This window comes from Phaenicophaeus curvirostris, chromosome 1, assembly GCF_032191515.1.
Source record: "Phaenicophaeus curvirostris isolate KB17595 chromosome 1, BPBGC_Pcur_1.0, whole genome shotgun sequence".
Lineage (NCBI taxonomy): Eukaryota > Metazoa > Chordata > Aves > Cuculiformes > Cuculidae > Phaenicophaeus > Phaenicophaeus curvirostris.
In genome coordinates this window covers 95,539,297-95,564,358 of record NC_091392.1, presented here as the reverse complement: position 1 = coordinate 95,564,358, position 25,062 = coordinate 95,539,297, and the positions used below count along the sequence as shown (strand labels likewise).

The following is a 25,062-nucleotide window of genomic DNA, read 5'->3' as shown; positions in this document are numbered from 1 at the left end:
CGCCCCGAGCGGGAGGCGCCGCCCCCCCCCCCGCAGCGCCGCCTTCCTGTCCTGCGGCCGCCTCTGCGATCGCTCCCCGGGTCTAATTGCAGCGTTGTTGTGAACTTCGCAACAGTCAGGACTGCTGTTAATTTGGAGCTGGCTCCAGCTCTCTGCCCGCCCTTCAAGATAAGAAAAGGCTGCAAACAGAGCTGATGGCAGCAGGCACCGCTTATATATATATTTTTATATATATATGGACTTTATGATGGAGCCAGCAGGTTGAGGGAGGTGATTCTGCCCCTCTGCTCCGCTCTTGTGGGACCCCACCTGGAGCATTGTGTCCAGTTCTGGATTCCCCAGTATATGAAGGATATGGAACTGTAAGAATAGGTCCAGAGGAGGCCACAGAGATGATCCAAGGGCTGGGGGACTTCTGCTACCTCTGCTATGAGGAGAGGCTGAGAGGGTTAGGATTGTTCAGCCTGGAGAAGGCTCAGAGGACACCCTATAGTGGCCTTCCAGTACCTGAAGGGGGCTACAAGAAAGCTGGAGTGGGACTTTTGACAAGGGAAGGTAGTGGTAGGACAAGGGGGAATGGCTATAAAATTTAGATTAGACATTAGGAAAAAATTCTTCATGATGAGGATGGTGAGACACTGGCACAGGTTGCCCAGGGAAGCTGTGGATGCCCCATCCCTGGAGGTGTTCAAGGCCAGGTTGGATAGGAGGTGTCCTAGCCCTTAGCAGGGGGCATGGAACTGGATGCTAAAGCTTTAAGGTCCCTTCCTACCCAAACCATTCTATGATTCTGTAGTTAAGTATCAGCCTTCCTTTCCTTCAGGTGGTGAACACATCACGCTAATTGTGTTCCCCCACTCAAGCCAGCACAGCATTGCTACAGAGTGCTCAGAACCCAGTCTGCTCTCCACTGCTGGCCCCCAGGGTGTACTGCAACTTCCTTGCCTTATCCCCTGCAAAACCAGCTATAGCTGCAAAGAATCATAGAATTGCTAGTTTGGAAAAGAGCTTTGAAATCACCAAGTCCAACCCTCCCTGTACATTACTAAAGAAGAGCAGAAAGTGGAATTTTCCTACACCTGTTTACTTGAACAATGTATTTTCATCACTGATGTAGAGCCAGCACATCCAGTCTTACTATTCCCAAGGAGCTCCCTGGGGTCAGAGCATGCTCAGAGAGGAAGGCTTTACACCAACAAGGCTCCCAACAGGACCCAGCAGTCGACAGCAGCCACCCTTGAGTCCCTGGGGGCAGCTCAGTGCTCCTGCTGAGGTCAGGCACATGCTGTTGGCATTAACGGTCTGTGGAAGTCAATGTTGATAGGCCTCAAGCTGTGGTAGCATCTGCAGTGGTCACTTCAGCTTGACTGGCCGACCTTTGGATATCTGAGGTGCAGCCTCTGTGGCACGGAGCAAATCTTCCACTTGGGACAGAGGGATCTGTTGGACGCCTTGGGAACTTAGACCAAGCAAGTTACAAACATCCGCAAGAACACAGAAATGTTCTATAAGCCAAAGCTGCTTTTCTGCTGCATGCAAGGCTTGAAGCTTGTGCTGCTCCTTCACATGCCAGTATCTTCTCAGTCACATTATGGGTTAGAGAGAGAAAAGAATAAGGAAAAGATGGAAATGAAAGATGAATGAAAAGCAAAAAGGATGACAGTGGAAGCTTCAGGTGAGCTAAGGTCCATAAGCTACATGAGGGCTGGTGCTGAGAAAAATGCAGGTGCGACAACTCCTTGACCTCACTATGGCACTAAAAGCAGGCACCCTCATCAAACCCATGCTTTAAGGAGGAGCACAACTTTTGATGCTAAAACTGCCTGTCATTTCAAAACAGGAAGAACTAGAGTCTGTAAGGATACACTGACCACCACTTGAAGACAGGAGTTAAAATTACTTGGTTCTGTCACTAGGATGTGACAGAACAACTCAACTTTTCCTTATTTTAGGCTCAATTCAGATCTGTCGTAACAAATGCCCACCCTCAAGATCTCATAAACCTAACATAGAACATCTACATGAACACAGAACATGCTCCTACCCACCATGTTACACATACATTTGTTTTATTAGGTTGATGCAAAAATAATTGCCATTTTTGTCACCATAAACTGTGATGCTTATTTTGGATTAAGCTTTTATTTAACTGTATTTATGCTAGTGATTTTGTTTTCACTGTTTATTCTTTTTTGTATTATGCTGTCAAATTAAAGATGGGAAAAAAAGCAATTTCAAGTAACTTTGTTGTACGAGTTGAAGATGAGAAACTCTACCTCACCTGGCTTACTCACCAGACCTCTCTCCCACCAACCGTCTAATTGTTTAAGCATCTTGACAACTTCCTGCAAGAGGTTTTCTGCAACCAAGCAGCAGCTCAAAATGCCTTCAAAGAACTCATCGGTTCAGAATTCTATGGTACCAGAATACAGACTTTTTTCTTGTTAGCAAAAGATGCATAGATTCTAATGGTTAATATATCAATCAATAAACTTTATTCTAAGCTGAGATCGGCTGCTTTGAAGCTGGTAGTTACAAATGGCAATTATTTTTGCACCAACCTAATAGATCATTGTTTCCTCTTTAAAGTCTAAAATACTGTCCATGCAGATCTCCCAGGTTCACCAGAAGAAAAACCAATGTATATTCTGCTAGAAAAACAGCTATTCTCTGGAGCTATAACTATGAATGCAAAACAAACCAGGAACAGTTGAACCAATTTTGCTTATGAATTTTAAGTCTAACTTTCAGATGAAAATTCAGTCCTACAGCATTTGGAAAGGTTCAACACAATGTTTGCTGACTGCTGTGCCAAATTTCCCCTCGTGTACAGCTAGAGTGCTATGTAACAGCTTCTGTTGACAAGACATATACCTGCCCTTGCCATACAGCTATTAAAAATTCCACAAGGCCAGTTACTTGCGCACTCATGTTAAAGGACTTCTCTACACAACACGCAGCGCAGAATTCTATATATCATTAGTTTACAAAGCAAAATTGGTTCATCAGAAAATGGGACAACCTACCTGCCACCAAGGCGATTTTGCTGCCGAAATCTTGAATTTTTAAAATTAATCCTGCCAGCTTAAGGAAATGCATCTGAGAAATACAAATGACCTTTCACTTAAGTTTTGCTTACATTTCAATAAACCTATTTAGATTTGCAGCCTTCACTGAAGTAATAGCTAACTGAATATTCTAGGACTTGAAATAAAAAAAAAGCAAGATGCCATTTTTCAAATTAGATTATTTTGAGACATTTACTATGTTCTCAATGAAATTCTTTTTGGCCGGTTGCCTTAGAGTGGTCACGTTCCCATTAATCCTGAGAGAAGAAAAGTGCATTGTCATCACAGTGATTGGAGTCTCTTTAATGATCAGATCTCTTCTTATTTTAAATGAAGGCCATCACTTTTTGCAGGTTTACACCTATAATTTTTAAGGGCTTTCCCTTTAGAGGTGGTGATGGGAACAGAGAAAAATCTCTGAAATAGGTTTAATTATCTTGTCTTTCCAATAACTCAGAATAACCTGCACAGTTTTTATTCAAACTTGACTTTGATCATTGTCAAGGAATGTAAACTGGTGTTCCCGAAGAGGAATAAATGGGAAAATCATTAGTCTATATAAACAAAAGCTGAATAGAGCCCTTGCAACATTAAACTGCAGTTATAATTCAGAAAGTCACTACGAGTGATCCTCTCCTCCATCCTGTCCCTCTCCCCCAACTCAAAATTCTATTTACTGCAAATTATATCCCTAAAAAGTCAACCATCCCTTTTTTTTTTTCCCCTATGAGGCAGTGCAGAAGTCAAGCACTGAGACAAAGTACTGGATTTAATGATATTGATACATAGGAATATACCGTCAGGCAGTGCTAGATAGTGCTCTCAAGTCCCGTAGGCACTGCTCTGGCACCAGCAAGACAGGTTATTTGGATTGGCAGGAACTAAACTTCACTGAAATACCAGTTACAGACTTTCCCCCCACTTCCTTTGAAAGCTAAGCAAACTCCAGGTAATTCTATTGAGAAATTTTTCCTTCTGCCTGAATTGTTAGCATGTCAAATGAATTACAATAAAGTCCAGGGCGCTAAAGTTTGCAGCTGGTATGTTAAGATATTTCACAGTGAATTTATCAAATGGCTTATGTATACCTCACAGCTCTGGTGACTATTTTGCCTGCTACAATACCAGAGATTTGAGAGCCCTTGCCCTTATACCCGAACTTAACTTTTTTTAGCAAAGACCCTGTCAAAATTATACAAAGCAGAAATTAAATACATGCTTCAAGATACCAACAACAACAAAAAAAGGCAGCATTCAAAATTTTGTAGAAGACAGTCAAAATCTGAGATCAAAGGACATTAAGAATTTACAGGACTGTGAATAATAAATCTCAATAACCCAGCATTTTCAGATGACAGTATTTAACTTTTTGGCGTGAAAAAAAAAATAAATTGCACTGTCTTTATTTCTGGACTACAGCTTTCAATCGAGGGGACTGAACAAAACAATGGAAAACACACTAGAAGTTACTATCGCTAAGAGCAGCAAGACTGGAAACAAACATAAGCTCATGAAATGCCACAACTGAGGCTCAGCTCTCTGCATTTGTGCCAACCAATCTTCCCAGGAGGGGAGGTTTAAGCCAGCATTTGGTACTTGTAACAGTGCCACTGAAGAATCTTTAACAACTTTATGATGGAGGACAAACTAGAAGCAGAGATATCTTAAAACTGCTGCATCCAGACTTGTCTGTGGCTCAAAATTCAGCTTTCAAGCCTTACACAATAGCTTCAGAGTGTTGAACTTCACCTGCATTTTGAAGCCACTGCCTCGCACGAATAAATACAATCCAAGACATTAAATCGAACACAGATTTTCTGATTTCTTGAAATACCACATACAACTTTTCCTAGCAAGCTTTAATATATTCCTCCCAAACACTACTGCCTCTCTCTGCCCTGCCAGCCTTATGCTGTTCCCTATATGCATGTTAAAACCCACTCTTCATGAGCCTTTTCTCACCAGATCGGAAACTTCACAGGCCTGCGTTGCCTAGAGATCTGGGCTGAGCAGATTACAATTTCCCCTGGTGATCAATTCTCTTTATCGGGGAGCATATCATCCATATGCTTGTATCCATGATGCTTGTAAATTACTTGGGTATACTTGCAAATTAAGAAGTCTGGTTCTTAAAGCTCCCAGTGTTTTCGAGATTGTTAAAGACAGTCACATCTGAGGAATGGATAGCCTGATGCCAAAGGTTCAAACGCTGATTGATGCTTTTTCAGCATATAGGCAAGTTCTTCATACATCTCAGACTGATGACCAACAAAGCTATTCCTCTCCCTCACACACAGACATGCTTTGCTCTTGTTTGTAAGCAAGTTGTAATAATATTATGACTTTCCAAAGACTTATTTAACAAAGAGGTCCCAAATTTACCAAAGCAGATAGTTAATTAGCTAGAGAGAAGGGGGAGGGGGAGAAAAGACTCAGGAGTTCTGCTTTAGTTTTCCTGGTAATCTCAGGCATCCTTGGATATACTTGAATACAATGTCTATTCAAATACAAATATCCACACAGGTGGAACATCAATACCAGATTGCTGTACAACAACCATATGCCTAGGATATCACGATAACTATAAACATTGCAACAGTACTTTCAGAGTCATTCCCCAAAAGACAAGATCAATTTCTATCAACAACAAAGACAATGTTTTATTGAACAAATCTATGTACAGTACAAAAAAAGTTTTTAAAATTAAACACTACTGTTGATTTATTGCAGTTTGATGGCTCAGTTTTAATTTGTACTCCATATAAAATGCAAAGTAAAATAATTTAACATTCAACAAGGAAGCACAAAGTTCCTTACTTGCTGAACCTGTAACAGCTTTTACAAATTAACAGAGTCCCAAAATGCATACACTGCATTTAATCAGAAAGGTGTTATACAGTACCAAATAAATTAAGAAAATAGTAACACTACCACCCCCTTTTGAGTCTTTTGTCCATACCACTGGTGTTAAACAGTAAAAGAAATGAGTACAGCTGAACCTTCAATGTGATATTAAAATCACAAAGTTTAATGTTATAAATTATCCAAACTATACAATTTATAGTTTTAATGAATATGGCTAATTAACCAAAGTACCAGTGACCTTTCCCCACAGATATGACCACTTTCAATATTTTTTTTTTTTTTTGTGAAAGGTGCCTGCCAAGCAGCAACTCTTTGAAAATAAGAGCTTACATGACCTTTATGGTGAACCATGATCAGGTTAGAGTAGACAGTCTTAAAAAGAAAGCCTAAATCCAAGTTAGAGCCACCTGGAGGAATGTTATTGGAACATGATTATCATCAATGAAATGCACAAACTTTGATCCAAAAAAGCTCCTATGCTCATGTATAACTTCAGGCAGCTTTGAGATATTGGCATGCTTCCATTACACATGTACTTCAGCATTTCTTGAATCAAAGCAATACATCTTAAAGTGTTTCCAATTGTACCCTACAATGCTTAATGCTTGGGAAAAAAAACCTTTCAATTCCACTCAATCCAATTCCGCACCTCTTCCAGCCCTAGAAGCTGCAGGCTTAGTGGAGGATAATACTTAACATGCTAAAGAATCCTTAAAAAGCATGTAGAATTATCCCACACACATTATAACAATCATTTTGCTCCTAATTAAAGTTGCTCAATACTGCAACTAGCTGAGAATGCTAACAGGTATGAGAGAGTAGTTTAATGAAAATACAATGTCTTTGGAAATAAAAATCAGTACTTATTGTTACCACCCACTTGCTACTTTAAGTCAATTTAGCATTATTTCTGATAGGTGTTAGGTGATTCTAATGTTCACCTACACAAGAATTCAGTTTTACAGTTGTCCAAAGTATAGATACTGAACACATGGTATAAACAAATGGTGGTGTCCAAGAAAAGCATATTTAAACAAAAATTAGTTTAATGCAGGTACAAAAAATTATGGTCACAGTTTATGCATGTACATAGATGCATTTATCTATACACTTTAAACCAAAGAAAATACAACTCTCAATCATGGTTTTAAAGCATCTTCAAACACACAGAGCTCCAGGAAAAGGCAAAAAAGCACCAAAGATTAAAGGTACATTTAAAAGACTTCACACAAACATTTTTGTTATCCGAGTTTTCAGATTTTTAAAACTGTAATATTTTAAAATTAACCTTTTTTTTCCAAATATATTTAAGCAAATTTAACGAGATTAACAATGTAAGCAGAGAAAGGGGAGCCTGGGAACATTCAAGATCATAAGAGAGTCCTTAAAAATTAGTTGGTAACTTGAAAGCAAAAAAAAAAAAAAAAGGTGAAAGTGCATTTGGTTGATAAGGTCCCCACTAATTTTATGTTTAAAACCTTTTTAACGTATTTATATATGTGTAAATAGATAGTGTGTGTATATATATATGTATATATAATGAACGATGCATTTAAATCAGTTTTTTGCTACTGCAAAAAAAATTCTTTGGTGCCTCAAGTGTCATACAAATCTCTAGAAGTGGGCCAGTCATCATTATTAATGTAATGCACACATACCTGTGATCATAATTTTATAACCTTTTAAGTTAATCTAACTCAAAGTTAAGGCAGAAATTTTCTAGAATTCAAAAAGAGTAGGATTTTGAATTTGCGTTCTTTTTACCTCCAGGAAGAGAAAAGGAAGCAAAACTAATGCAAATATCTGTTTAATTTCACAGAGGATTATTAGCAGAGGCATTACTGAATAATTAAGTTGAAGTTCCAGAACTACTCAACAGCCTACTTCACAATAAAATCCTTAGTATTGCAAGTGTGAGCCATTGCTACAATAAACAGATCTTTTACGCACCTCTTGATATTTTACTCCTTAGTTTTTACGTACCCTTTGATTTAAGCAAGATGGTCATCTTATTATGCCATACACGCATTGTGATGAAATATTCAGTAAGCAAACTAGCTAGGCAGGAATAGTTGGTCTTTGCTGTCCAACAGTTCTGTGATTACTCCATCTATAAAGATCAGTTTTCATTACTGTATCTTGTGTGCCTACAATAACATTAAAATTTTCAGCTACTCGCACAGAACTGGATCCCAAATAAAGCATTTTTTGGTGGCAAGGCAGTATAAGGTAAATTAGAGGATAAGTTAGCAGAGTAATTAGACAATGTGCAGATCTACCACACCTCTGGTTGGGGTGAGAAGACTGAAAACTACAACAGCATCTTTTTGGTTTCTAAATGTCCAGTATTTCAAAGTTGCATACAGAATCATAGAATGCTTTGGGTTGGAAGGGACCTTTATCGGTCATCTAGTCCACCCACCTAGCAGGAACTGAATGACTCAAATTTCCTGTTTCCACATTCTAATTGTTTCTATGAACAGTGAATTTTGGATAAAGTGCTTAACATTTAAGTCTAACTCCTTCACTAACTTCTGGGAAAGGCTAGCTTTTCAAGAGATACTACTAGATAAGGTTGTAATGTGTCTTAAGGTCAAGCCAATACACGTTTTCTCCCTTCCTCTAGACAGCAAATAAGTAGTTACAGTACTGAGTTGTGACCTATCACCATTAAGCAATATCACATCTGTGAAACATGCTCTTCCTGATCTTTTTTTTTTCCAACTTGACATGTGCTCTGCTTTTGTCTGCCTTTTCTAAACTATTTTTTTTTTTAAAACGGGAAGCCATCTGAAGTTCTTCTCAGTCATGCCAACAGCTGAAGGACCTCTACTTGCATGAAATCAGTTAATGCAAGCTTAACCCCCTTCACATTCTGTATTTGCTTTAGTCTGCTTCTGCTAACAGCCACACAATTATGCATGTATTTCTTGTGTTAGTCTTCCTGCACCTACAACGATGTTTTACAGGACACTTAACGTGCACATTTACTATAGCCTTGAACAGGGCTTCATGTGCATGCATTTGATTTCCATTGCGTGTAACTTTCACACTTCATATTGCATCAACTCACTTTTCCTTGCATGCCCCATACTTCAAGTTTTGGCTATTTGAGCATTCCATCCATCTTAAGATTTCTTTCTACACTCCTCTTTTTGGATTCTAAGTTTATTAAATGAGCTCTATGTTTTTTCAGCAGATAATGGAATCACGTACTAAAACTCTGAAAGAAGAATGCATGGTTCCACTACACGTTTTTTTATCCACATTATAACACCTTCTTGAATGATTCCTTCCCAGCTGTGTAGATAGCTATACTTTAACCACACATTTTACAACTATAGTAGGTTTCAGGATTGGGTGGTTTAATTTCCATAAGGCAATTAACACCTTTGCCTTCTCTGCTTGCTCAACCGTCTGCCTTATTTTCTTCAAGCCTTCATGCTAGAAAGACTGTGCCGCTAAGCTTCTATCACATGTTTGGAATGAACGTGGCTTTTAGGATAACTGGTACTTTGGGGATTTTGTAGCAACCTTTCTGGACTCAAGACCTGCAGAGCTCCTATTTATTCCTCTGTGAGTTTTGTCTAGAAAATGTGCTTTGTCTTTATCAAGGTCATGGTTTTCTTTAGTAATTTGAGACTGCTTTATGATTAAGGCCAACTGGGAAACGAACTGATGCTTCTTCTTGTAGTGTTTTCTTACACCACTCCTCATTCAATACATTTTCCCCACAACATTGAATCAGGCACCTGTAAAAGAGAATGCATTGGGATCAAAATGAAAACCAGTCAATGAAAATCATTATTTAATCTAGAACACCACTTATATTTTTTCAACACATTCAGTTTTAAAGGAAAGATAGATTAAGTTTTCCTCTTCTGATCCATAAGAAGCCTTTTCCATTAGAGCTGCCTACCAATTGTCCCCATCTCTTTCTTATTCTAGACAGTACATCCACTTTGAACTTCCAATTTAGTACTGTACTGTAATTATCTAAATTCTGGCACATGACAATTGCTTAGAAGTAGTGTCTGTCTTATCTATTCCATTAGGTGGCCTGTTTTCACAAATCATTTTCTAGTTGGTGTTTACCTCCAAACAAATCAACTCAAAAGGATTGTAAAACTTACTTTCATCATCTGAATCGAATCCAAAGAGCGTCTGACACTTCTTTTGTGCAAGGTGAGCCTCAAGTGCTTCTGAATTACAGTAGATGGTCAAGCAGTTGCCACATCTAAGTCTTTCTGTTGATTTGCTACAAAGTTTATCTTGTTCAGAATCAGCATTTACTTCATCAGTCAAAATTTTTCTACGTTTTGGCATGCTAATGTATCGTTCATCAAGATAGCTTGGAGGCAATGGTCTAACATACGGTTTTGTTAAGATGACACCATATGAAGTAGTCTCTGTTGTCTGATTTGGTTTAGAAGGTAAATGTGAGGCAGCAGTATTATTTTGTGGTACATCATGGCAGTTCTGTAAAGCCGGTAACACTGACCCATTTTCTGTCCTTGTTTCATCTGCCACTCTGTCCAAAGGTATTTCTGATGACTTTGATGACGTCTTATCTAGGTCACTGTGCCCGTTGACCAGTTGGTCACTAACAACATTAGAGTTTTCAGAATTTGGCTGTAACACAGGTGTCTTTTGGTCTATCAAACTTAAAACTGTAGCACTACCCTCAGATGAACTTTCATTTCCATTGTGAATTACATTATTTGCTTTCTTCTCACCACTTTGAATATATGTCTTTGGTTCTGCAGAATCCTTTCTTGATTTCCATGTTGGAACTGGTAAATCTACAGTTTCTTTTTCATTAATAGATTCATCATCTTGGTAACTACAGAGTTCTGAAGGATCATCTGAAGAATCTTTTTCACTCGCACCTTCTGAACATTCTGATGTTTTATTTAAATAATGCTGAGCCTCATGTTCATACAGCAAAGGGAGCTCCTCAAATAGCTCACAGCACTCTGCAAAATTGCATTGAGCCTTAAAAACACTATGACTTTTTGTATGTTCTGCAAGCTCAGTTGACAGCTTAAATCTCTGATTACAATTAAAGTGTAAACAAAAGTAAACATTTGGATACACATGTCTCTTCAGGTGGTCTATAAAGTGTTGGGAATCAGCAAATTTTCTCTGGCAGAACCGACATTTTCCTTTATTCCATTTCATTATATGCTGCTGCACCTTCAAGTCAGTCGGATGAGCTTTTCTTGCATGTTTATTGAGAAATCTTATCTTTTTAAACACTCTAGCACAACCGCTAGCAGGGCACTTAAAGCTTCCTTCTTCATCCATAGCGTCAATGTCTTTTTGAGGACAAAAAGATCCATTCACTTTGTGCAGAATAGGCGATTCTTTACTAGAGCTCTCATCATCTTCGGGCAAACTTCCTGTACTTAGAGTATCAGGAACATTATTAAAACAGCTGTCACTACTATTCTCAGTAGCATCATCATCCTGGTCACTTAGACGGTTTTCCACCGCATCAAATACCTGTTCTACATTCTCCTCCTCCACCTGGACCACAAGGTCAGCACTTGGAGCTATTGCAGTCTCTGGTTCATTATCTTTGGAACCATCAGAATTCCCATTTTCAAGAGACAGAGAAATATCAGAACGCTCTAGTTCATTAGGAGCTGGAGCCTGCTGACTAGACTCAAGAACTGCAGCAAGATGTTGCCTTTCTATCTTCCTGACATGATTCCTTAAGTGCTTCAGCATAAGTCCTTTTTGCCTGAACTTTCTGGTGCACAGTACACAGGAAAAACTGCCCTTTTTTTGGTGAGCTTGTGCATGTTTCACAATGTGACCACCAAGAAATTCTTTGTTGCATATTACACAGCGGTGTATTGGTTCAGTTTGATCTAACATTTTAGATGCCTCAAGAGCTTCATGGCTCTTTTTGGCATTACCTTTGGACTGGGCTTCAGAGTGATCTTCAGGGTCAAGCTCCCCATTGCTTACATCTGTTAAGCAGACACGTTCCTCACTGAGAGTCCTATACTCTGTTATCTTCTCTGCATTTGCAGCAGAGTTTTCCGGTGCACTTTCACTTAAGCCAGTGAAGGCTTTATCGCCCAATAATGCTAAACAATTCTGCTTGATCATCAAGAAATTCCAAAACTCAGGATCAAAAAACAAACCTTTTTTCAAAATTGGAAGCAATTCAAAACGTACACGGTTTTGAACAGAACTAGTGCACTCATTGTATTCTTCATCAGCACATTTATATAAATATTCAACAGTGTAGTAAGATTCCAAGGTGCGCTCAAGAAAAAAGATTGAAAGAGCACAAATTCTGAGGATCTCCAAGTCATTTGGCAGAAAATGTGCAATTGCTTTATAAATAAGACTTTTCATGTTGGGATCTTCACGGAGATCCAACTGTAGGGCACATCCACATATCTCAACACATATCTGAAGACCATCTTCACCAACCTACAGAAAGGAAATTACAATATACATAAGTACAAATAACGCATAATGGTATTTTCCTTATGGGCTCACAGAATTCTAGAGCCTGAAAGTAATTATTTTTTTTTTTATATCAGACCTACAAGGAAAAGAATATAAACAATGCACAAACATCAACATCCCATTTATATTCAGCTACTTAAACAGTTATGAGTTCAGAAAGCATCCTGTTAGTTAACTTCACCTAAAGGTATGTACATTGTAAAATAATGTTCAAACAAAACTAAAATACAGATGTGCTCAAAAATAACATCTGGTTTGCACCGTAAGCCATACAGCTACCATCAACAAAGCTTCAGATACTTTTGCCACGTGCAGTTCTATAGTTAAAGGTAATGATTTGGGCATATAAAACAAGACTGCTGCAAATCATATCTGACCTAGCAGTATCTTCCATCTGCACCTTCATTACCTAGGCTGTTTTGCATTATAATTGGACAGTTACTCTATATTTTGTCCCCATCCCAATTAATTTTATTTGCATTGCATTAAAATACGAGCTATAAAATACTGCCCTCCATTTTAAACAATGGCCACTAGTGAAACAACAACTCATGGCGATGTTTCTTAACGACTTGACTTTTCAGAATTGACAAACTATCCTTCCAATAAGAATTCCTGCCCTGCCCTGAATATGTAGTTTGGAGGGAAATCAGAAACACGCTGATGTAGTGAGAAGAGTTTCAGGGAGTTTAGAAATCAGTAATGCCTATCTATATTTAAATGGATATTAAAAGTTACATACTAAGCTCCATAAGTAGAGGGTTAATAAAAAAAAATATGATCATTCAGATGCAAATACAAGTTATTCACATCACCACAAGTACTTAAGAATACATACTGAGATAAAAATCTTGAACAGCAGCACATCATTGCATTTAGAACTGTACAGCAGCACCAGTAATTTATAATTAATTTAGGGCATAGAATATGAAGGAGCTCTGGTCAGCCAGGTTAATGATAAAACCCACCATTTGTTTGGAAACAACTTGCACTCCTGTGTGAAGCATTGCACATTAACTCTTTTGCAGATGTTTGTAGAGAATAGTGTAAGACTAACATCTGAAGCACAAAACAGCATACTTTTCCGCAGCAAAATTATATCTTCTCTTATCTTAGTCTAGCTTTTACTTTACATTACACTAAGCACTTCAGATTTGCTTAGAACCAGTGAAAGAATTCAGAAATTAACAAGGGTTAGCCAGGCTAAAACAAAAGTAAATTATGTTCTTTTCACATTTACTCCACGTATTTATAATAATTTCCCCATTTATTTATAGATGGCATTGCTCAAACCTGCTGCAGACAAACAAAAACTGATAATTCAGTTAACTAATAAAAAAAAAAATTGAATATTGAAGCACATTCCGGAACTTGACAAAACCTTTAAGTTCATATGGTGTCTTTGCCTATCCCCTCTTCACTTTTTGCCGAAAGTGTCCATTACACAATAAAAACATCACTTCTCTAACTGTTTATAAAAATAATGGTGGGGTGGGGTAAAACAAACAAAACTTACTTCATCCTTAATGACTTTCATGAATGGGAAAATTACTCTGATATTTGTAGCAATTCTTAAAAGTTGGTAGCATTGGTCAACAAATACTTGCTTTGATGGGTTAGATTTAAGCTGCAGTTTACTCCAAATGAAGATCAGCTCCCTATAAGTACAGAACAAAATATTTTGATTAGACTGAGTTTTAGAACTCTATCACTAAGCATGATGCATTACTAAGAACATTGTACATTCTGCAACTAAAATAACATTTGAAGGCATAATACCAATATATGTAACACCACAATAGTACACAATGTGCATAACAGAAAATGCAACTCAATTACTTCATTAAAGCATTCAGAGTATCTCCTATCACTGAGCCAATTAAATAGTCGATATTAATGTATTCAGCTTAGTATAGAAAACTGCATAATAAAATCTGATGCTACAGCACCTACCCAGGCAACAAATGTTACACTGAACAGAAAGCTCTGTGTGCTCTTGAGATTAAATTACTTCTAGTGCAAGGATGAGGAATTCCTCAGGAAAGTGCCTGGAATGTGGAAAATGGGAGCGTTGTAGAAAGCTAGCTTCTTATATGATCGATTGATAGGAAATATTTATGTTCTCCAGTTGTGTGTATAATACAATTTCCTTTTTTTACTGCTGTCATCACTGGTCTTTCTAGCCAATAGAGGTTACATTAAAGCATCAGGCTTTAAAGCTATTCAGATATCTCTAGGATCTTCAGTCAAATAACATTTCTTACTGATACCAGGTAACAGAAAAACAGACTGCTAACAGAACTCCTACACAGGTATTGACGAGTTTAGTCTACAAAATATAGCTAATTGAAGTTAACCTATAAGTTCTATGCAATTCAACTCAGAGACTTGGAAAAGCAAGTTTTCGTTTTAAGATTTGCCAGCATGAAGATTTTACAGAGAAGTACATATAGCTAGGACTAGGTAGAATTCCTACCATAACACTATAATGAAAACAGGGGACCAATCGACTTCCATTTTCAGAAGGAAGGCACCTTTTTATTCCACTAGCCTCCTCCCTCAGAAAGCACAAACTCAGTTACTAACATAACATTTGGCTGATCTTCCAGAGTCCCTAGTATGTGCCAGATACATATCAGACAAAATTAAGCTTGTCTAGTGAGGTCAGTGCCTGCATGAAGGGAAGTGACAGAACTATCTATAACAAAACATCAACTTCACTTCTAAATTTAGGACAACTCTACAATTCTGCTTGACATGTTTAGAGCTAGACAAGCGAGCTTGATTTTTTCTTTCATTAAGAGCCCAAGAAAACTGAAGTTGAAACATCCAGCTTACATAGAGGAAAGTGTGAAAAAGGAGTTCTACAAGCAGCTCTACCCACAAAAAAACTAGTTTGACATGTTTTCTAAAGATACAAACTGTTCACCTCTGCCTTTACCAGGCTAGAAATCTGCATACTTGAAAGTCTTTGCAAACTTCATGCACATGCCTGATGCTAACTAGTGTCTTTGTACACCAAACCATTCATAACAGTTCAGTAAAAGTCTCAATCTGAAGTACAGAAGAAGGAACATTTTTGCTGTTAAATATTAAGCAGTTAAAAAAACCAACTTATTTTCTACTTCATCTCACATTACTTCAGAGCAAGCCATTTCAATACTAATCACACTGAATTTGAGAAAACTCATATTATTATGAGAGATTAGAGGTTGAAGTGGCTTGCCATGTGTTCAAACAAGTGTGACAGCTGGCACAAGAAAAGAGCTAAAAAAGTAATGGAGAAAACTAAAAGAAGAAGCAGCTCTGATGGTGAAAAACAAGCTACTAAATCAGTTTAACTACCATTTGACTAGATTCTGATGTGAAATATTTTAGTCTTACACCTTCATGTAGATGAAGGCTTCTCAAGCTCATTTCCAATTTTGATAATCATTAGGGATTAAAGCATTCTTGAAGAGCTGATTGACTCCATTTCAGCCACTTAAATGCTCTGGATACCAACTTTAATGCTGAAATCAGCAGCACTTAAGATTCTGTGTCACTGACCCCAACACAGATGATAAACGAGATAATGTAGGCAAGAGGAGTTTCTATTTGCTCTGTTATTATGGCATACTAGTATAGTACTTAAATGACATTTACTTCTTGGCTAGTAGAACTTAGTCCAGACTGAGGTCTGTGTTTATTGTGGACACGAGTTGGGGAAATTTAAATTGTTACTGTGGGATCACAGAACTCCGTACCTCTTTATCAGAGGCAACCAGGTATTCCAGCCTGTCAACCCCCCACAAAAAACCACACCACTGAGTGCCTCCATCAGCAACATAAGAGAATGGTTAAGCGTGTCCTACCTTAGCTAGGTCTAAAACCTTTGCTACTATTGACAAGTAGAAAGGCTATCTTTCCTGGGGTACAGAGAGCACGCTTCACCAAACATTTACTAAATGGCCAAAGGCTGACTGAACATACAGGAAAAAAATCCCTGACTTACTGAATTTACTGCACAGGAACCATTTGAAAACAGCCAAAACAGCATTTAGAAATTTCCTGGCAGAGAAAGCAAGCCATTCTACTATACTTGTTCCATCAAAATTTGCCTGTCTTCCTAAAGAGATATCTCTTTTTTGATATTAGAAAGTCATTAATCACATCATCAGGGACTGATCCCTTACCAGTATCTTGTACACAAAAATTTCTAGTAAGACCACACACAGCTTGCTCTGTGCTTAATAACTGGGTTTTCACTTAAGAAAAATAATGCAGATCATCTAAATCTCTAAATTCATTCTAAATTCATTCTTACTGGCAATGAGAACAGCAAGAGCTTTGTGACAGAGCTGCCTGAAGTCCATCTTAAGATGGACTTTCACTTAAGAAAAATAATGCAGATCATCTAAATCTCTAAATTCATTCTAAATTCATTCTTACTGGCAATGAGAACAGCAAGAGCTTTGTGACAGAGCTGCCTGAAGTCCATCTTCCTCAGACTTAATAGGAGAGCTAACGGTTTCAGTGTGAAGATTTCATATAGGCTGCTTCACATTAAGCAATAGCAACTACTTGCTATTTACACCTTTCTAATCTATTCTGATCTTATCTTTGCTAGTAGTGTTGGATGGTAGATCTTTGCAGGATCTGCAAGGTCCTCAATTCTGGACAAGGCAAGATGATTTAAGCTGTGCTGAAGTCACTAAAATCTTCCCTAGGTAAGAAAACACAATGTGGGCTCCTACTTCAAAAATCTGAATGACAGTATAGTCATGCCCTCACAAGCTTTGTTCCAGTTTATCTATTAAGCATTATACAGATTTCTCTTGCTGGTTACACAATTGTTAAGGCTCAGACTCTGTAAAAAACCAAAATAGCTATTCTAGCTGCACAGACATAACTGCTCTAAATCCTTTCAAAGATCCACAAGTTTTATATTCTGAACATAAGATTAAAATACTAAGATGTCAAACTGGTTTCTTTATTAAACAGACATGAAACATTAGTCTCTTTTGGAATTTCATGTTTGACATCCAGTTTGCCAGAATATAAGGATAGGCATCTTGTTTTGAACAGCAATGTTCAAAATAGAAGATGCAAGATTTGATGATCAGTTGGGTAAGAGCAAGGTTAATATGTTAATACAGCAAAAGGTATAAAAATTAGGTTTAATTTAATATTTTTAAAAAGACTGAAGCCCCAAACCAGAAAGCACTAGCAATGTAACTGATACGCATAAGTCAGGAAATGTAGCATTTGGAATCAAAGCTAGATTCCGTTCCAAAGTTGGTCGCTGGGCTCACACAAACTATGTACCTTTTTTGGTTAAACTTCTTAATCTGCCCTATGGGGACAGTCATGCCCATCTTCTTCTAAACAGACTGAATGAAAAATGCCACTAAGTATCGCCAATATGTTGTACCATAAATGTATGTCAGTCATAATTCAACAGGTTTTTATTCAACATAATAATTTACTTATCCAATCATTAAGGAAAAATGTTATTAACAAACCAAGTATTTTCATGTCTGACCTTCATTACTTCCTCAAGAAAAATGAAAGGAGACATTTTTCAATTCTCTGAAACGTGGGAACAAGCAAATCCTATATAGATTCTAAATTCAATTAAAATTAGTTATGCAGATTAGCAATGTAATCTATATTGACATGAAAAAAAAATCAAATCTTTAACCCTTTTTCCTTCAACTTCATAATCAAACAAATTAAGCATACTTTATCAAGGAATGCAGATGTTACTTTAGGTACAAAACTTATACAGGCTAAATAAAAGCATTATCTTGCCTAGTCATCTTTCACTCCTCAGAATAATGGAATTTGTTTCTATAGGTCTTTAGAAACGTTTCTTAGCCATAAAAGTGTCCAACTATCAAGCCAATTCAGCGTGTATGTAACATTCTCTCTCAAATGTTTTCTAGAGGACCATCATTTATGTTACGGCTCTGTTTATGAAGTAGAAGTCTGCATAATTCATAGCACATTTTCAGAACCACATTCTCTTTTAAGACACATGGGTGACATTCTACAGTTCTGTTATTAAAAGCAGTGTCATTTAATGAGCATAACAGCAAAATATCTGCACTGCCAGAGAGTCAGACTGTATATTGTTACACATTGCTAATAATAAATGTCATATTTTTAGGTATTTAGAGCCTCAACTATGTAAAGGCTCACCTTTCTGTTACTTTGAAACAGTTAATAAGTGTTATGTACTATATAGCCTACCACTGAACATGATGGTGTGTAAAAAGGCAACAGGCGGAACAGATATAACTAGGAACGTTTACAGATCATGTTAGACTGTGTTTATCTGGTATTTTAAACTCCAGCTGTATCTCAAAGTTATGCGTGTTTCATTTTGGCAATAAGCATTTATTATCTGCTAAGCTGCTTCACCAAAAATAAAGTATTTACCATATACAATACATGTCCCCATTTTGAAGCTGTGGGACTAGGAACGATTCACATAGCTGTAAGGCTAAGGTAGTCTTCCCTTCTTTTTCAGTGTTGCAGATGATCTCAATTCCACTCTTGCAATCAGTCCTCAACAAGTGCTATACAATTAAAATAAAATCAATTTAGATAAATTTGCTAGCATGAAATAAAAAACCTATCAGACCTTGCTATATTAAAGAAGCTACTGAAAACTTCAGGGATTGCTATTAACATAGGACGACTATGGAACACTTTTTGTGTACATCTGTGAATAGAATTTTTTGAGATATTTAGAGCTCTTCCATATTTCTGAGTAATGACAATCAATAATTGCCTGAGAAATTAAGATTACATAAAACCACTTTTTTGCACAATGGCAGCTTGTTCTTAAAACAAGGTTAAGAAAACAATTGTTACCTAATAAGTGCTATCAGTAGTAAAAGTAAGGCCACATACAGCTAGTGTCATTTTACACACTGAGGCATCATTTAAAAAAAACCTTCAACACTAACAAAACCATATAACATAAAAAACACTGGACTGACATCAATTAGGCTCAAGTGCTTTTGCTAAAATAATGAATACTAAAATAGCCAACATACTGAAATTACAAAATATTAATTTCTCAAGTTATTTGGGGAATATATCTACAAGTAAAGTTGACCAAAAAATTCCATTTAGGTCAACAAGATTTGTAGGTGCTTAACATTTAACCTTTCGAAGTGCAAGCCAGCACTAAGTTAAACACTGGTGTAGTCATCTGATTTTATGACATTTGGTTCTACAAAACCAGAGTTCCATATGTTCCTCTTGACAACTTGTATACAGTAAGTATAATGTACCACTTCATTAAAAAAAATGTATACTGACAAACAATACCTCCTGGAATAGCTGATCTTCTAATGGTGACATATAAAGACAGGTGAAAAGAGCTTGATGGAAATACAGATCTTTACTGATATCTGGATGATTTATGCAAGATTTGATAAGAGCCATTGCCTCAGGGATGCGTTCACAGGCAATAAGGTATCTGGCACGTAGTTCAAAGAACAGTGGATTTTCAGAGCTTAAATATTTGTTAACTGTACAGAAAAGAAAGATTTAAAGGCAATTAGAATATGAAGTCCAAACAACAAATATATTTAAATGTAATGTTGTTTTTAATAGTGCAACGTCAACAAATGCTATAAAAAAGGGTCTGCTAAAGAAGCTATCATATTAAATTAAATACCATCAAGAACCTGTCTTTCTACTTGGAAACAGAAATTGTTACTTTACAGTAATCTAATTCAGCAGTTTGTTTCTAATCAACGCAAGGTGTTGCAAAGGATTAGTAAAATACAGACTATATAGAAGCAGATATGAGCATTTTCAAGAAAGCAAGCTCCCTTCTTTCTTAGAACTTGGAATCCAGGTGATTGTCGGACATATAGAGTCGACATCACTTCCAACGCTATAATTATAAATTTAAACAACTGGGATACTCATCACCCATTAAAATGAAAGAGGTCAGAGTGGTGAAAAAGTTTAATGCAATTCACATACTGTTCCTTTAAGTAGCTTTGAACACCTTAACTTAGCTTGGAGAAGTGGAAAATACACTTCATCTAAAAGTGCTACTATGCACCATTCTAAATCCTGAAATACCTTTAAAATCTAGGCCCCGATTTCTGGAAATTTTCAGACCTAAAAGCTAAGATTAAAACTAATATTTGAACAGAATGGTTTCAAGTGAGAGACTCAAAATACTTAACATTTAAGTAATTAGGAAATTACAAAAAAGGTAATGTCTCTGTTATGAAAGACATTAGGTCTCTTATGAAAGATCAGAGATCCTAGCTTCTCTTAAAAGTTAACATATCACACAAGGATGCAAAATGCAGTATTGCTGCTTTTATTTTGAGAATTGTTTGCATCTTGTCAAGTAAATGCATACTGTGAGGTGCTAATGGTGTGACAATGTTTATGTAATGCATTAGACAATATGGCCTGATTGTCCTCTTACATATTTCCTCTTCCACAACACAGGTTAACTTATTACACCATTCCTACTTCCTGTGTAGTGAACTCTTAGGTCAGTATGCCCCTCTGCTCCATAAATAAGAATCCCACTTCTGACAGTACAAGTTCCCAGGGAAGAGGGTCTCCTACACCCTTGAACATTGACAGCACAAGTGCCCAGGGACAGAGGTTTCCTAGACCCTCCAAGACTTTTTTAAACAGACTGCGAGTTCCAACTACACCACTGGCAGGACTGTGCTCCCTCCCTGTAGCAGAATGCTTCAAGACAACTACTACAGAAGCATTTAGCCAAGTCTGGAATACATTAAAAATGGCTTGGAGAACACAACATCTGTTCTTGTCCAGGCAGCATGTGCAGTGCTTTGTTTTAGTGATAGATGCCAACCATCAGCTCAGACACCAATTAACTGCTTACATCTCAGTGTACCTCTGTCTACAATATTGTTGTAGATGTTCGCAGTATGCTGTCTTATTCTCTCTAACTACTAAAAGTTTATTGCTTCTATATTTCAATACGACTATTTTTCTTTAAATCCAAAGACTGCTTTCCTTTCCAGCCCTCTCAAAACAGACTGCAACATCTTGGAGCACACTAAACTCACGTAAAGACAGACCCAGCTTGGTTTGTCTTGGCCTAAGCTCCTCCAAGTAATTAATGAATCCAAGACAGGATTATGTAGTTCACACAGAGCATATTTATCAAACTGATTTTTGCAAGTAATAGTTGGTGACTCAGCAAAAATTGGCAGTTTTCCTCATTTATGATCCCTGAGGAACTATATGGCTAAATTTCAAGATACACACCAAACACTGCCAGCCTATAAAGCAGCACATAAAGTTTGCTTTGTGTAAGACTTCACAAGCATCAGATTTTAGAGGAAGTGAGGCAAGAAAGAAAAAGCTTCCAGAAGATATTATCTAAAATAAAATATTGGTCACCACAAATGAGATACATCAAGGGTATGTGTGTGCAGGACACGGAAAGATAAAAGGAGGAAGAATACCTCAGTAGAGGGGAAGGAGAAGTGGCCTGCAACAAAAGGAAGCAAAATGATCACGTAGTGACAACAGGCAGACTCATTTCTACTCTGCCAGGTTAAAACTAAGTAAAAATCCTCAAATTGTTACCTGTCATTTAGAGACTTTATGATGTTCAAGGGAATAACTAAGGGAAAGGACTAAACTAATTCTTTGACAGAGAGATCAAGACTGAAGCCTAACTTCAGATCATAACCACCAAAACTTCTCAAGTTCGTCACAAGATACAGAACAACAGGATTATTTCTTCTCATTTTGTTTCTGTAGGTCTTTGTCTAGAAGTTTATCAGATATTGAATAAAAGTCATGGGTAAACCATGTTGCTTGAGTGCCTGCTTTCCAAGAGAAACAACACAACAAAGACTACCTAATCAATTGTGTTACTATTCTATCAAATACTGTCCCTGGCAAAGGGGGCAGCTCTCTGAGCTGTTCAAACTTTATAGTCCTCTACCTCTTGCTAAAGAACCAACACATTATCATAAACACAGTAATGAATTTGAATTGTGCATTACACCATAGTAACTGGAGAAATACTAGTATTTTCTACCACTATCAAATAGACTTTTAAGAGATACCAGCAAATATATCACCTAAGCTGTTAGTAAAGATTTTACTGTAGACTGGATACGAACTTCCATTAACATTCTGGTAATGTTTGTTTCTACTTGCCATCAAAATTGCAGGTTTACTTTGCACCTGAACAGAAATCTTTTTCCTACTCCCAGCTCTAGGAATTACATAAACAGAAAGCATCTATCAGGTGTAGTCACAGCCCTCGTTCTAAACAGAACCAAGAAAAGTCACAAGCATGAGTATTTACAATTTGAAATGAAAATCAAACAAGTCAGAGTACCATGACACAAAAATGCAGATCAGGTCCTCCCTAATCATGTTACTTCAGTAGCTTAAGTGAAGTCAAGTCACTCTCCATGCTCTTTCAGGAGTTGAACACCTGAGTTCAGTAAATTCATTTTATAAGTAAACTGCTTAGTAGTCTCTTATCTGAATAATATCATCTCTACACTACAAAAGCAGACTTAAACCACTAGCAAGAAAAAATTAGTTTTATTAAAGAAGAGCATCAGCACATTTTACTACAGAAAAACAGTTAAATTGTGTGCAACACTCGCTGTCAACACCTGACCCTAACATTAAAAAAAGCATTACTTAACACATTTTTCAGTACTCTAAAAAATTAACGTGGTACATGACATACCTAATTCCTGTGATACGGGTTTTGCTTTAAGAATTGCTTGTAATACTGGATCCTCCCATGGTCCACCATCTCTGATGATACGGGTTACTAGTTCCAGGTTCATATTTCTGTATTTACTTAGAAGGTTCTGACATTCCTACATGTAAAAAGAAAAACTATTAGAAAAAAGAAAAAAAAATCATCTAAAGTTAGACAATTCAAAAGTTGAGATAGGAAAAAACTATGCATATTTAAATATTTCCTCAGTCAATAATTCAAGCTACAAAGTCATTTATTGTTTGAACCTACACAAAGCCCTGAAGCAACAATTTATGTTCTCTGAAAACAATAATACAGAACTATGGAAGACAGAATGCTCATGTTTTCTACAGGCATGCAGCAAGAGCTTGTCATTTGCATAACAATGTACAGATTTAGACACGCTGATGCTGGATTTGTGATCCAGTGACAGTGTCCAGATTCTACAAGGGAAAAAACAAATTAAGCTATGTGAGTCACCAGCCCTCAAGCAATAATTTTTCTCCAAATCTCTACATAACAAATTCTGCTTGCCTAAAATAATCCAGAATGTTTTAGCCATCCATGATTTTCACATATGCCAAGTTCAACACTCTCCCTTGTTACTTGCTGGTAAAAGTGTCAACATTAATCAACATTTGAATTTTCATCACAAGAAAAGGGTATCTAATTTTGAAACAAAAAGTTGTAGCTGAAGAATGGCTTCTATGCACATACAATTAACTTCTTCACTTATGCTTCTTTACCGTGAATTCGTTTAGTTTCAACTAAATATTTTTATTTTATATTCAGATAAATGTGTGATGGTAAAAAATCATTAAGTAACCAACACAATGGTTTTCACTACCATTTTGAATACACAACTGATTCAGAAATTATTTCTCTAGAAAATTATGCAGAGGCATATTCAATGTATTCATTGTTTAAAAGTCATGGCAATTGATAAGACTGTTTTTGAAAAGCACTCATTGCAGGACTGCAAAAAATCTCCAATTACTCTTACGCAAGAGACCCTACCCATTCCTGAGCCACTCCTTGACCCCATTATTCCACCAATTCTAATTAAGCATGTAAGTGCTGCTGAATTTGATGATTAAGGTAAATAGTGCTGACACATTAATTTGTAGCAGCAGTAACAAACAGGTTTCAACATAAAAATAACAGAGACAGCTATTTTTCAAACTACAATTCTGTTCTCAGTATTAACAGAAGAAGCAACCCTGGTTTTCATTCTATGGTGGCACAAGTGGTTGTGTTCCCATGCAGTGAATTCAACTCTCAAATCAGTTCAGATGAAAAAGACCTATCTGGCAAAAATGGTAAGTTTGGTTTTTTTTGATCCAGGATGATTTATCTCATGCAGTTTTATATAGCCAGACAAAACCTTGTCCCAGTCAGGTTATGACTGACTGTGCTTGTGCCCTGTGCTGTGTCATAAGCACAACAGTCTCAAACAATGAGAGTTTATGCAGACTCAAAGAGCTGACTAAAACAGAGCTTCAATTTCAATTTTACTGTTTAAAACCACAGCAGGAACCTTAAGGTTTCATGCCATGAACTAGTATGCAACACTGGATGACATTAAGTTTTAATTAGTTATAATGAAGCAAAGCTTCCCTCTACTATACAGGCTACATATAAAGTAAGTCTTTAACAATACTGGTATAACAAAGAGGAGCGCATTTTGCTTACTCCAAGTAGATTCAAATAGCAATGCTAACGATAAACATTAGAATAAATGGCTTTTCCTTTAAATATCCATCCCCTTCCCCCCCTACACCCTTTGGTTTTAAATGTAAGTAAAGCAACTACCTCCTCTCACTATAATGGCATGTTTTCTCCAGGTTACATATTTACATATCCACAAAACCTGTCTTTACATGTACTAAAATAATACTA

At 37.0% G+C, this 25,062-nt stretch overlaps 1 protein-coding gene across 2 annotated transcripts in view; it reads right to left on the bottom strand.

The window, feature by feature from the left end:
* Positions 1-6,961: 6,961 nt before the first annotated feature.
* Positions 6,962-25,062, bottom strand: part of ZNF654 (zinc finger protein 654) — a 33,158-nt gene continuing 15,057 nt past the window's right edge. For both annotated transcript variants that reach the window (XM_069868960.1, XM_069868970.1), the window contains 6 exons: positions 23,146-23,281; positions 19,746-19,948; positions 18,846-18,985; positions 13,939-14,080; positions 10,067-12,383; positions 6,962-9,685 (listed from right to left, as the gene is read on the bottom strand). In XM_069868960.1, the coding sequence (XP_069725061.1) occupies positions 9,678-9,685; positions 10,067-12,383; positions 13,939-14,080; positions 18,846-18,985; positions 19,746-19,948; positions 23,146-23,281 (2,946 nt within the window). In that variant the 3' untranslated portion in view covers positions 6,962-9,677. The remainder of the gene's footprint in view (positions 9,686-10,066; positions 12,384-13,938; positions 14,081-18,845; positions 18,986-19,745; positions 19,949-23,145; positions 23,282-25,062) is intronic.